We start from the raw sequence: 14659 nt of genomic DNA on the forward strand, positions 1-14659 counted from the left end.
TGTTATCTCAGACAATCAAGAGGACTACTTTGTCCTGGTTGACGTGGGGCTTCAAAAATTGTTGCAGACAAGGAGAAAGTATTCCATTATTTGTGTTTTGGAGGTGGAGTGGAAATTTGGGAGAATCTGTAGGTGAGCCATTCCCTGCATAATATCCAGTTTCTGACCTGCTCTCTTAATTATAACGATGGTTGGTCCAGTTTAGTAAATGGTTAATAGTAAACACTAGGATGTGGGTGACACATTATGTGGGTAATGTCCTACTCCCTCTTGCTTCAAAAGTTCTTTACTACTCGTCCTCAATGTTTTTCATAATCACCTTATTAATCAATTGTTTTCTCTTGCAAAAGTTTCCCCTCTTCTAATATCATTATCTCTCACTATTCTCCATCCTTTTTTCAATTTTTCAGAGATATTTGCCTACATCCCTCCTTTCAGTCTTTAGAACTAGATCATTTACAGCCTTTATTGTTAGATTAAGAGATGAATTCTAAACACATTGTAGGAACTGATTCTCTTCTTTTCCCTACACATTACTATGGTTCAAGAGATAATTAAAATCACATTTGTATCGCCTTATTTTATGTGAAGCCTTGCTACTGAGCAAAAAAAAAAACAACAAAAAAACTACATACCTTTGTTTAGAAAGATCCCTCTTATTTGCAACCAGCACTGTTGGTATTCTAAAAGATGAAGAGAAATCAACAAATAGTAGTTGTGTCTACAGTAATGAGAAACGAAATCAAGCACCAGAACAGGCATTTGTGATCAGTGCACCCAAGTTTGTGATAAGCAACTATGGGAACTAATATGGGTTATCTTCAGATACCCTATGTTATCCTTTGATGAAACTAGATAATTGAAGTTTCTCAGAGCCAGCAAATGGATACTGCATTCAGTTGTGGTCTCCCTGCTCTAGGATAGATGTTGTTAAACTCGAAAGGGTTCAGAAGAGATTTACAAGCATGTTGCCAGAGATGGATGGTTTGAGATATAGAGAGGTGCTGACTAGGCTGGGTCTATTTTTCCGCAGCATCAGAGGCCAAGGAGTGGCCATGCAGAGGTTTATAATATTATGAGGGCCAAGGGTAGGGTGATTAGCCAAGGTCATTTTTCCAGGGTAGGGATGTCCAAAACTAGGGGGAATAGGTTTAAGGTGAAAGGGGAAATATTTAAAAGGGATCTAAAGGGCAACTTTTTCACGCAGAGGGTGGTGCGTGTATAGAATAAGCTGCCAGAGGAAGTGGTGGAGGCTGGTACGATTACAACATTTAAAAAGGCATCTGGATGGGTATATGAATAGGAAAAGATTAGAGGGACATGGGCCAAATGGGACTAGATTTATTTAGGATATCTAGGGGAGGCAATGGCCTAATGGTATTAAATCGCTGGACTGTCAATCCAGAGACCCAGATAACATCCTGGGGACCTGGGTTCAAATCCCCCCACGGCAGATGGTGGAATTTGAATTCAATAAAAAGTATCTGGAATTAGGAATCTAATGATGACCGTGAATCCATTGTTGATTGTCCGAGAAACCAATCTGGTTCACTAATGTCCTTTAGGGAAGGAAACTGCCATCCTTACCTGGTCTGGCCTACATGTGACTCCAGACCCACAGCAATGTAGTTGACTCTTGTCTGCCCTCTGGGCAATTAGGGATGGGCATTAAATGCTGCCTATCCAGCGACGCCCTCATCCCATGAATGAATGAAGGAAAAAAAAAATATATAGTCAGCCCGGACTAGTTGGACCAAAGGATCGGTTTCCGTGCCATACGACTCTATGACTAACTCTCTTCAACAGGATACTTATATTTCAATGAACGTCAAATTGCAATCAACTGTAAAAACTTATTGTAGCATTTGATGCACTTACCACACTTCCATTTCAAGACTGAATCATGTAGCAGCCAAGCACTTCAACAATGCTTGAAAGCATTCTCAGCTATAATACCACTCAACGCTGTATTAAGATCATTGAACTTTGTGAAGAATGGTACAGTAATATTGGCCAAGGCTCCTAGTATTATGAAAGCCACCCCATTTAAATTACAAACATATTCCAGAGAGCAAAAATCAACTGCATTAGCACACTATTACGAATTAAGTTGTTCTAAAATATGACTGATTCTTGCCACTGTATTTTCAAAAGCAGGCAAAGGTCCATATGATCAGAAAACAAAGCACAACACAGGATATCCATCACTGGTATATGAGGGTTACTAGAGAAGCTGTTGGCCTTTTGCCTGCAAAACACAGGAGTTTCTGGTAGTAGCAGTGCAGTCTCATTTACCAATTCAAATTGTTACACTGCAAGGTAATGTAGCTTTATTACAGCCACTGAGAAATCTAAGAATTCAATATTTCCTAGTATTCACATTTTTGATTGGAGCTCATGATCCAAGTAAAAAACAAAAATCCCAAAATGTGAAATAAAGAACAGATTACATCAATATAAATGGCCAAAAGAACTGCTTTGTCTAAATAGTCAATTCAACATCAAAGGAGAGTTGAGGCTTTTGACTTCAGGTCATAATGGCAAACTATTAACTATAGGCTGACAATGTTCGATTTCCCCTTCAGCAGCCCCAAGATTCAAAGTTCAATGGTAGCTACTAATCAGATTTACATTTGAGAGATAATTGAAAGTGAAACAGAGGTGGTCTACGATATTTTCAATTATAGATATTCAAATTCAACTTTACATTTGCTCTACATTTGTACAAAGTATCTCAATTACTTCCATGCAAGCAAGGTATTATTAAACAAATGCAAGAAAAGTACCTACTGATATGCATGTCCTCACGACTCACCTGCACATCTGGCAAAAACAGGGAGGTTCAAGAGGTGGAGCATAATGTGGAGATGATGGCCGGCTGAGGGTTAAATAAATATAATCATGAACAGGTTGTTATTACTCATTCTAGGAGGATTGTTTACTGCTGGGTCACTCCTTCCAGCTGTGATATAGACTGTTATTTATATATTTGCTTTTAATACCATTATACATTTGGGTTTTTGATTTTTGAGTTAGTAACATGTGGGTTTTCTGTTTTGAATAATTAACTTGCAAGTATTTCTGTAACAATGGCGTTTTCCTTCATAACAGCCTGCGCCTAGCTTTAGAATTTAATGGGTTTTTGGACCAAGCAAGATAAACAAGCTCCAGTTTAGAAAGTTGGGAGAGGTTTTTATTAAAGCTTAAGTGAAACACCTCTCGCTTAGAGAGTATTTCTTTAAGTTTTACTTTGGGTTTTGAGCAGTCCTGTGAAGTCCTTGGATGAAGATGACTGTATAGACCTGCGCTTCTGAGAAGGGAAGGATATAGTGAAACTAGATTATCTTGGAATCAAGAGTTAGTGTTAGTCCCAGATTAGAAGTGGAGTTTTAAGTCTTAAAAAAAAAAAAAAAGGTTACTTAAGATAGAAAATGTTTCGGCTCAGGTGTATAATAGCTCCAGGAACAAGCTATCTATAAAACAAATCACAAATGACTTATAAATACCGAGGTGTTAGAAACAGAGACTCTAGTGTGAATATTGAATGAGTGGTGTTTTGGGTAATATACAAAAGGTGTGTTTTGGATGCTATACAAAAACTTCTTTCTCTTTATAAAAGTGCATTTTGGGATTAATGGGATCATATTTTCACAATGCTTTTAAAAATCTTTGAATTTGTGTTATAAATAAATAGTTTTGTTTATTTTATCTTCATTTCTTTTGTAAATAAAAAGAAGTTCATGTGAAAGTAAAATCTACACTATTGCATACTTATCTTTCAGCAAGAGACCACTTTATTAAAACCAAAACATGATCCATTAAGCTAGATTTCATTCTGGGATCGGACTTATCCAGCAATCACATTAGCTTGGATCATTGTACAGTGGACAATGCTTTTAGCTTGGGCTGCGAGTAAGCTAACATACCTGCCCAAAAGACATCTAGTAAGTCATTAGTAAATCACTGCCTTTTCTCCTGCGAGTGTAACAAACTGGACAAACATAATGGGAGTTGATTCTGTCCCCCCGATTGTATAACTGCATTCATAGCACAGACTTGTCAGTACCATTAAAAAAAAAATTGGCATATATTTTTCATGCTCTCCTTTAATAAAAAGCAGAGTTAAAAGAACAGTCAAATCCACTCCACACCTATTCTCTCATGCTCAACTGTTTACTAAGCTATTTAAAAACCATCAAGTCTTTGTGCCAGAATAACTGGCCTTTGTCAGACCCTAAAACCTGTTGTGGCCACATTTAAATCTAGAAGTTTCCAATTATGGTCACACATTACAAACAGTTGCATTTTTCCCTCCAAGTGATTTTGTAAAAGTTTGACGAATGCTGTGATTAACCCTTTAAAAGGAGCATGACAACATTTTGTACTACATTCAATGTATTTTGCATCTTAAATGGATGAAAAGCATCCAATGGAGTGATCTGAATACCACAAATCTTAGGATCACTTGGAGTGACTTTACAACTAAGGATTAATTTGTTGTCAAATCTGAGGAAAACATGTGCCAGGAGTTTTGTTTGCAATTATAGAAGTCATAGAATCCCTACAGTGTGGCAACAGGCCCTTCGGCCCAACAAGTCCACACTGAACTTCACTATCCCACCCAGACCCGTCCGCTTGTAACCCACCTAATCTACACATCCCTGAACACTACGGGCAATTTAGCACGGCCAATCCACCTAACCCGCACATCTTTGGACTGTGGGAGGAAACCGGAGCACCCGGAAGAAACCCACGTAGACTCGGGGAGAACGTGCAAACTCCACACAGACAGTTGCCCGAGGCTGGAATCGAACCCGGGTCCCTGGTGCTGTGAGGCAGCAGTGCTAACCACTGAGCCACCGTGCCGCCCCAGTTCAGTGTGTTCAAAATAATAGGAGCCAATAACGATGATGAGTGAGCAAACTGTTTACTTAGACAGCCCACAAAATCATTAGTGCATCAAAAGCAAGCCAGATCTCTCCTAATTGCTATTATTACAGACTGAAGGCTCAGTGACCAATACTGAAATGAGTTTGAAGAACAACAGAAACCAAAGGAAAATTTAATTAAACAATCTTTGAAAACATAGTAGCTGAAATGCATACTCAAATCCAAATATTTGTTAGAAATTCCAGAAAAAGAGTTAACATTTAGTTGTTTCCCCAACCATCTCTCTTGAAGGCACTAAATTTCTCTGCCATACGTTCCAATGAACAGTGCTTTATGTTGTGCAAGTGCTATCCTTCACGCAAAAGCTGAGAAAATGAGGTACAGCAAGCTTCTTAGTCGTAGAACCACAATCAAACTAGATCCCCAGATCCAACATGCAATGCATTTTCTAGCAGAAATTATTAGGTAATCAAGAGAAATGAGAATCCTTACTTTCCCCTCCATTGTCAAGAGAAACCATATTATTGCCCAAGCTGAAACCAGCTATCTTCTGGTCTGTATGGCTCAATCACATAGCATTGTTACCAGCTGATCCATTCCACATCACCCACCCCATCTAATTGCTGACAGCTTAGCCATTTCTGGTCCCAGTAGTCAACAACTTAGTTTTGACTGGAAGATGGCACCTAAGCAAAGGGAGTTCGAAACCGTCATCATCACCCTTTCTTCATGTTAAAAAAAAAAAAAAACCCACTCTGGATCCATCCATTCCCATCAACTGTCACCCAGATTCTCACTTCCCTTCCTTGTGCTAGATCCTTTAATGGATCATCACCTTCCAGCTGCACTTGCTTCTTCCAGAATTTTCTGTCAAATTCCTTTTTTCTGGTTTCCACTCTGCCCAGAATACCAAAGACCACTCTGATCAAAATTGCCGACAATATCCAGTGTAACCCTCATGCCTAGTCTTCTCATTCTCTCAAACATTCAACATGGTCAATCATGCCACCTTCCTCTATGGTTCACTCAGTGGGACCTCCATAGGTAGATCCATTCCTGCATATCACAGTGCCACCAGCACATCTCCAGGAATGGCGGTTCTAGATCTCTTGCATGATTTTAGGCACCTCTCAAAAACTTGGCTACAAACTCGATCCTCCTTCCTGGTTATTTTCAATCAAGGTGAAACAAACTTCATGCAGCCTGGTTTATTGCATAACTGAGAGTCAAATTCAAATCCCAAATTTATTCATTGCAGATTATGCTTACCCTCAATCTTGCCTCCACTTACAGAAGAGGTGGTGCTGGAGGTCTTAAAAACAAAGGTAGATAAATCTCTGGGACCTGACCAGGTATTCCCCACAGCTTTGTGAAAAGCTAAGGAAGAGATTCCTGGGTCCCTTGCTGAGATATTTACATCATCAAAAGCCACAGAAGAGATGCTGGAAAACTGGAAGTTGGCTAATGTGGTGCCATTATTAAAGAAAGGCTGTAAGGAAAAGCCAGGGAAATATAGACCAGTGAACCTGACATTAGTGGTGCGCAAGTTGAGGGGATTCTAAGGGACGGGATTTATATGAATTTGGAAAGGCAAGGACTGACTAGGCACGGTCAACATGGCTTTGTGCATGGGAAATAGTGTCTCAATAACTTGATTGAGTTTTTTGAAGACGTGACAAAGAAAATTGATGTAGGCAGAGCAGTAGATATCATCCATATGGAGTTCAGCAAAGCATTCAACAAGGTTCCACATGGGAGCCCAGTTAGTAAGATTAGATCACATGGGATCTGGGGGGAGCCACCCAATTAGATACAAAATCGGTTTGAAGGTAGGAGACAGAGGATGGAGGTAAAGGGTTGCTTTTCAGGCTGGAGGCCAGTGACCAACGGTGCGCCACAGGGATCAGTGCTGGGTCCACTGCTTTTTGTCATTTATATAAATGATTTTGATGTGAACATAGGAGGCAAGGTTAGCAAGTTTGCAGATGACACCAAAATAGGTGGTGTGATGGACAGTGAAGAAGATTATCTCAATACAACAGGGCTTTGATCAGATGGGCCAATGGGCTGAGGAGTGCCAAATGGGAGTTTAATTTGGATAAAAGTGAGGTGTTGCATTTTGGGAAGGCAAACCAGGACAGGACTTATACACTTAATGGTAGCTCCCTGGGAAGCATTGCTGATCAAAGAGCCCTAGGGGTGCAGGTGCATAGTTCCCTGAAAGTGGAGTCTCAGGTACACAGGGTGGTGAAGGCAGCATTTGGCACGCTTACCTTCATTGGTCAGAGCATTGAGTATAGGAGTTGGTACATTGTGTTTCAGCTGTACAGTACATTAGAAGGGCCACTTTTAGAATACTGTGAATAATTCTGGTCCCCCTTCGATAGGGAGGATGTTGTTAAACTGGAGAGGGTGCAGCAAAGATTTACAAGGATATTGGCGTGACTGGAGGGTTTCAGTTTTTGGGAGATGCTGAGTAGGCTGGGGCTTTTTCACCTGGAGCAGAGGCTGAGGGGTGACCTTATAGAGGTTTATAAAATCACGAGGGGCAAGGATAAGGTGAACAGCCAAGGTCTTTTTCTTAGGGTGGGCGAGTCCAAAACTGGACAGCATAGGTTTAAAGGTGAGAGGAGAAGGATTTACAAAGGACCTGAGGGGCAACTTTTTCCACACAGAGTGTGTTGCACGTATGTAACTAACTGCCAGAGGAAGTGGTGGAGGTGAATACAATTACAACATTTAAAAGGCATTTGGATGGGTACATGAATAGGAAGGGTTTAGAGGGATTTGGGCCAAATGCTGGCAAATGGGACTAGGTCAGATTGGGATGTTTGGTCAGTGCGGTCGAGTTGGACTGAAGGGTTTGTTTCTATGCTGTATGACTCTATGACACTGAGAGCCACATCTGTGCTTTTGTCAATGTTATTCTTGCTGGGGACCCTTTAAAAGTTAAAGCTTTTATTAGAAACAGGCCTGCTTGTGATAGGAGATTAGATTCAGAATTAAGACATCACATAAACTACTAAACATTTTAATTGAAACTTACTGCACAAGTTAACAGTACTCTGGGAAACATACAAGAACTTTGCCAAATTCCAGCAACTAACTATTATGAACAACTGGGAGAAGCCACACTATCAAAGAACTGGGACAAAGAAAGTGCACAACGTCTTTATGACAGCTGTCATGTTGAAGTGCAGTGACTGATTCCTTCCTGTGAAGGGAATGCCAATCTTTGTGTAAAGATGAAGGATTTAGCTATTCATTTTACAGCTCCAATTAGTCCTGAAAGCATAGTATTTAATCGTGGGAAAAGAACATATTGTTTTTGCAGCACATAATTCTGCAAACTTACAAAGGTCAACATCTGTGAAAAAAATGTTACATTTGATAAGGAAAGATCAGTCTTTCAATTAGATAGAAGGTGCTTATCAATGAATTAAATTTACCCCAAATTTATTCTTCCCTTTGGGAAAATGTACCTGCAAAGACATCTGAAGCCATTTGGGATGTAGTTTAAGGCCTTAAATACAGGAACAGTTCTCAGCAAAGTTAAGCATGTACCCCTAAGACAAGAAAGCCAAAAGTCACAGTCAAGATAGAAGATCTTCTGTTGCCTATGTATTTTATAAAATGTGTCAAAGTATTCAATGTGATAAATCTGATTGAATTTTTTTGAAACAGTACTAAAGTAATTGACAGGGATGTTATTGAATCTTATAGTCTGTGGATACGATTTTCATGGATTTCCGTAAAGGCATTCAATAAAGTCCCTCAAGAGATTGTTAGCAAAAGTTGTAATTCATGAAATTAAAAGGTAAATTTGTGACCGCTGTAGGAAACTGGCTGAGTGGCACGAGACAAACAGCAGTATAATGGGCAGGATGTGTCTAGTGGTGTCCACATGGATGTGTTGATGCCTCAAGTATTCGCCTTTAGTGACTCAGATGATGGAATAGAAAGTGTAATGAAAATAAAGACTTGAAGCCATACCCATTGCCAAGTGCACTTACTCTGCAACTGGCATCAGTGTAGTCCAGTCTCACTGCAGAAATGTAATGTGCTGGGCACAGTCAGGTTTATGCAATCTGTTTTGATGCAGAGTCACTAGGCTCAAAACATTAACTCTGTTTTTCTCTTCATAGATGCTTCCAGACATGCTGAATTTCTCCAGCACTTGGTTTTTGTTTCAGGTTTATGCAGGATCACTCAAATCAGCTAGAAAAATAAAACATTGCAAAAACCACCAATACTCACTGGATTTTTCCCACCATATCTAGTAGTTTACTGCGAATCACCTTAATCACTTCAAAACTGCAACAAAAATACCAACAGACAGAGATCAGCAACCAAAACAGTTAAGATTTAAATGCAGCTGCTACTGTGATCAATTATTAATCAGTGCACAAAATCCTCTTCATTCCCACTCTCCCTACCACCCCACCCACACCCTCCCCTCTCCCTCATCTTTGATGATTTGCATTACCCATAATGGGCTTTGCCTGTAAATACTCAGTTGGCTAAAATGGTGTTTTTACTGGTGTTGGTTATTAGTTTCTTAAAAAAAAGCAAAAAAAAGTCAGTGATTTTGGTGGTGGGAAGGTCACTCATTTGAGTGTTAATATTTCTGGGTAACAGGTAAGAAATAATGTCCTCTCCATTCCTGCTGTTCCCAATCACACCCCCCTCAACCCTTCACTTTTGCTGGCTCACATTGCCCATAATTGGCTTTGCTTGTAAATATCTAATTGGCTACATGAGCATTTTACTGGTAGCGGTTAGTATTTTTAAAAAATTATATTCAGTCTATACATTTGAGTTACACAAAATGACAAGACAACTGGAAAACATTAAAGGGAGATTAGATAAATAGATAAAAGATTAGATATCTAAAATGATAGGTACTGTCCAGCATTTTTGTTCTCCTACTCGTGGTTCACACCTAACGTTAATTTTGTGTTTACCTTTCTGAAAGCAAATTCACACTGGGGTATAACTTCACTGCCCTCATACTTACAATTTAACAGCTTATCAGCAAACTATTGCATGAAGGTCATCATAGCCTAAGCTTTTCTGTCCACATCTGCATGTTCAAGCAGCACTCTAGTTGCTACTCCAGCTGAAATCAGATCAGTATGGTCCAAGAAGGGGAGGCAATGGCCTTGTGGTATTATCGCTGGGCTGTTAATCCAGAGACCCAGCTAATGTTCTGGGGACCCAGGTTTGAATCCCACCATGGCAGATTGTGAAATTTGAATTTTAAAAAAAAGTCTAGAATTAAGAGACCATGAATCCATTGTCAATTGTCAGAAAAACCCACCTGGTTTACTAAACGTCCTTTAGGGAAGGAAACTGCCATCCTTACCTGGTCTGGCCTACATGTGACTCCACACCCACAGAATGTGGTTGACTCTCATCTCTGGGAAATAAGGGATGGGCAATAAATGCTGGCCTAGCCAGTGATGCTCACATCTCATGAATGAATAATAGTGTTCTTCCACTCTGTATAGTTAAATCAATCCCTGGCTTGATCATGGTAGATTTGGAAAAATGCCAGGCCATGATGAGGTTTCAGATTGTGTTTGAGTACATTCAGCTGCTGATGGCTCACAGTGCCTGATGGATGCCATCCTGAAGGTAGTACACACTGCTGCCACTGCACAGTGGTGAAGAGAGCGAATATTGCAGGTGGTGGATGGTGAATCAATCAAGCAGACTGCTTTGTTCTGGATGGTATTGAGCTTCTTGAACGCTGTTGTAGCTACACTCATCAAGACAAGTGGGGTGTATTTCATCACAGTTATGACTTGTGCTTTATATATTATATTATATATCAATCAATGACTTGGATGACAGAAGTGAATGTATTATCACCAAGTTTGCAGATGATGCAAGAATAGGTGGGAAGGCAAGTACAGCGGGTGAAACATAGAGGGATAGAGACAGATTGAATGAGTGGGCAAAAACATGGCAAATGGAACATAATGTGGGAAAATGTGAGGTTACGCATATTATCACGAAGAATAGAAGAGCTGAGTATTATTTAAATAGGGAAAGACTGCAGAAAGCTACAGATCTGGGAGTCCTGGTGAATGAATCATAAGTTCTATCACAATCCAAGTTCAGCAGATAATAGGGAAGTCAAATGAACTGTTAGCCTTTATTTCAAAGGGAATGGAATATGAACAGTGAGATTTTGCTAATACAAGGCAGTAGTCAGACCTCACCTGGAATACTGTCCGCTTTTCGAAGGAAAGATATACTGGAATTGCAGGCTGTCAAGAGAAGGTTCATCAGATTGACTCCAGGTAGGCAGGGATTTTCACATGAGGGAGAGGTTCAGTAGATTGGGCTCATACTAATTGGAGTTTAGAAGAAGGGGAGGAGGCTTTACTGAAATGTACAAGATTCTTAGGAGGTTTAAAACAGGGTAGTTGCATAGAGGTTGTTTCCCCTTGTGGGGTGGGGTGGGGAGGCGCATAATCTCATATGCAATGGGTTGCCCATTCAAGACAGAGATGAGGAGGAATCCATGGACTTCTACACCATAGAGGGCTGCTGAGGCTGGGTCGTTGAGTACGTTCCAAGGCTGCGAGACAGATTTTCAAATTATTAAGCAATCAAGGTTTGTGGGCATAAGGCAGGAAAGTGAAGTTGAGCATTATTAGATCAGCCATGATCTCATTGAAGGCAGGGCAGACTTGATGGGCTGAATGGTCTACTTCTGCTTTTATATCTTATGGTCTTGTACAACCAGCCCTCTAAAACCTATCTATTTCATAAAGCAGCCAAATATTTTAAGACACGTATCCTTCAAAACTAAGGGTCAAAGTCAGACTGGATGATGTATGGCAGAGTAGTGTTTATTTTTCATTTAACCTATGCTACATTTGCCCATATAAACTGAAATCAGCCCTGTAAGTACTAACTTCCATCAAAACCAAGATTTATTCGGTTGTTCAAGTCAAGAATTTAAATCTAAGATTAACCTTTATATACAATGTTAGCTTATGTTAACTGCCAGATTTTTAAAAAAAACTAAAACTACTTCCATCTAGTTCTGAGTGGTTAACATAGATTACTTACCTTTTCATTGACGTTACAGAATAAACCAAAACATAGCCATGAACATCCACAGTGTGGGACCGGCTGAACATAGAATACTCATCCTAAAAGTAGAAACAGGAAAATATGCTGAAGAAGGAAATAAACTTCAGTTCGGTTATCAAGTTGGTGAACTGTGGTCAAAACTATTAAAAAAAAAGGCAGCACAAAAAAAAAAAAAAAAAAAAAAAAAAAAAAAAAAAAAAAAAAAAAAAATGTGTATGTTGTACGAATGTGCCAAAAAATAATACAACACATTCCATTTTCCAAACCTGACACTGATTAACATGGATTTCACGATGTCCAGCTTAATGAAGTATTGCATTGACAGAGTACTTAACTCAGGAATTTGGTGGCAAGGGCATAAATGCTTTTCTGATCTTTTTCAAAACAATATTTAAAGTGAGGGAGCAGGAAACAGCAAGGCCTGGTGAGTAGTCGAGAAAGTAAAGGCACAGGATGGAGTTTCAGCCACAGGGAACAGTGTGCCATGTGGGAAATGCTGATGCTTATCCATAGAACAGAATCCCTACACTGTGGGAAAAGGCCATTCAGCCCAACAAGTCCACACCGACTCTCCAAAGAGCATCTCACCCAGATTCACACCCCTATCCTATGCCTGTAACTCTGCATTTCCCATGGCTAACCCACCTAACCTACACATCCCTGAACTCTATGGGCAATTTAGCATAGCCAATCCACCGAACCTGCACATCTTCGGGCTGTGGGAGGAAACCAGAGCATCCGAAGGAAACCCATGCAGACATGGGGAGAACATGCAAACTCTGCACAGACATACAGTTGCCCAAGGCTAGAATTGAACCCGGGTCCCTAGCACTGTGAGGCAGCAGTGCTAACCACTGAGCCACCACATATATGAGCAGTGTCACTAATTGGAGCTTTGCTCCACAGGCTCAATACAAGATCCCTTGCTTTTTGTGGCAAGCGTTTGGACTTGAATGGTTAAGAAGTTTGCAGACAATACAAAAGCTGGCAGTGTGGTTGAGTGCAACTTACAATGGAGTGGAGTTGAGCTTCTCAAGGAGCTACGTGGAGCAAGGAAAGAGGTGTTTGGTTCCTTTTGTCTAAGCAAAGCAGGTGACTGAAGCAGTCGTCCAACAGTTAAGAGCTTTTTGCAAGGTGTGTGAAGCAGGTGAGTATTTCTAGTCTTTAATTTGTGTCTAGGTCTCTGGAAATTTCTTTCCCCCCACCCCTCTCTATTTCTTAAAAAAAATATAGCATGTGAAATACAAGATGGATACTGGTATTTAAAAAAAATTTACAACAAAGCATAAGGAGGAGGCATACACGAGTGATTAAGTAATAAATTAACATACAAGAGAGATGGTAGGCCACGTGATGAGTTGCTGTTGCGGTAAGTGGAAGTTGCTGGACACCAAGGTGATCCAGAGTGAACACATCTATAGCAAGTGTTTACAGCTCGAGCGATTTGGAATCAGTTGATGAGCTCGAGTCCAAGCTACAAATAATACATTACGTCAGGGAAGAGGAAAGCTACCTGGTCACTTTTCTCTAGGAGGCAGTTACACCCTTCAGATTAAGTCATTCAAATTTGGTTTACAATCAGGAACAGAAGTGCATGACTGTAAGTGAAGCAGATTTGGGGGATCCAAGAGGTAGGTTTTGAGGAACCTCAGTCACTGCAGTCGTCCAACAGTTAAGAGCTTTTTGCAAGGTGTGTGGACAAAAGCAGGGACCGCAGGGAGGATGAATGAACTCCATAGCACCACGGTACAGGGACACATTCAAATGGAAAGGGAAGCAATAGGAATGTAGTGTTGGTAGGGGACAATATAATTAGGGAGATATATACTGGTCTCTGCAGCCATAAGCGCGAGTTCCAAAGGCTGTGTCATCTGTGCAGTGCCAGGGTTAAGGGTGTTTTCTCAGGGCTGATGAGGAACTTCGAGCGGGAAGAGACCGGTCCAGTTGTCAATGTCCACATTGGTACCAATGACATTGATAGAAGGACATGCTGAAAGATTTTGAGCTGTTAGGAGCTAAGTTAAGAAACAGAAGCTCCAAGGTAATAAAATCAGGATTATTACCTGAGCCACAGGCAAACTGACAAAGGTAAATAGTCAAGGAGTTAAATGCATGGCTCAAAGATTTGAGAGAGAGGAACAGTTTTCAATGCGTGGGGCACTGACACCAGTACTGGGATAGAAAGGAGCTGTTTGGGTCAGATGGGCTTCACCCAAACTGTGATGGGACCAATATCCTGGTGAATTGAATAACTAGGGCTGCAGAGAGGGCTTTAAACTAATTGAGGGGTGACAAAAGAGGGGATTTTGGGAGAGGGGAAGCATAGGTTTGCAAAGCAACATTGCAGTATTACAGGACATCTGTTTGGACAAACAACGCCCAGTGTGGGACAAGGACAGACTGTACAAATATAGAAAAAGCAGCAGTAAATAGGATCAAAGAGGGAAAAATGGTAAAAATACAAAATGAATTGCTCTTTGGTTGAATGTCTGGAGTATGCAGAACAAAATAAATGAATTAACAGCACATGTACAGGTTAATGGCTATGATTTAATAGCCGTTACAATGACATGGTAATAAGGTGATCAAAGTTGGGGACTAAATATTCAGGGATGTGTGAGATAGTAGGAACTGCAGATGCTGGAGAATCCGAGACAAC

The 14659-nt window shown here is 40.4% G+C and overlaps 1 protein-coding gene across 6 annotated transcripts in view; it reads right to left on the bottom strand.

Annotated features, from left to right (window-relative positions):
• rhebl1 (Ras homolog, mTORC1 binding like 1) overlaps window positions 1-14659 on the bottom strand; it is a 44937-nt gene that overhangs the window by 8425 nt on the left and 21853 nt on the right. For 4 of the 6 annotated variants that reach the window (XM_048619034.1, XM_048619033.1, XM_048619029.1 and 1 more), the window contains exons 4-8: window positions 11977-12059; window positions 9148-9204; window positions 8373-8456; window positions 2816-2878; window positions 636-683 (exon numbers count right to left, since the gene is read on the bottom strand). In XM_048619034.1, coding sequence (XP_048474991.1) covers window positions 636-683; window positions 2816-2878; window positions 8373-8456; window positions 9148-9204; window positions 11977-12047 — 323 coding nt within the window. In that variant the 5' untranslated portion in view covers window positions 12048-12059. The remainder of the gene's footprint in view (window positions 1-635; window positions 684-2815; window positions 2879-8372; window positions 8457-9147; window positions 9205-11976; window positions 12060-14659) is intronic. The other 2 variants (XM_048619030.1, XM_048619031.1) reach the window with 2 other exon arrangements.

Source organism: Rhincodon typus, chromosome 41, assembly GCF_021869965.1.
Source record: "Rhincodon typus isolate 14 chromosome 41, sRhiTyp1.1, whole genome shotgun sequence".
In the NCBI taxonomy this organism is placed as follows: Eukaryota; Metazoa; Chordata; class Chondrichthyes; order Orectolobiformes; family Rhincodontidae; genus Rhincodon; species Rhincodon typus.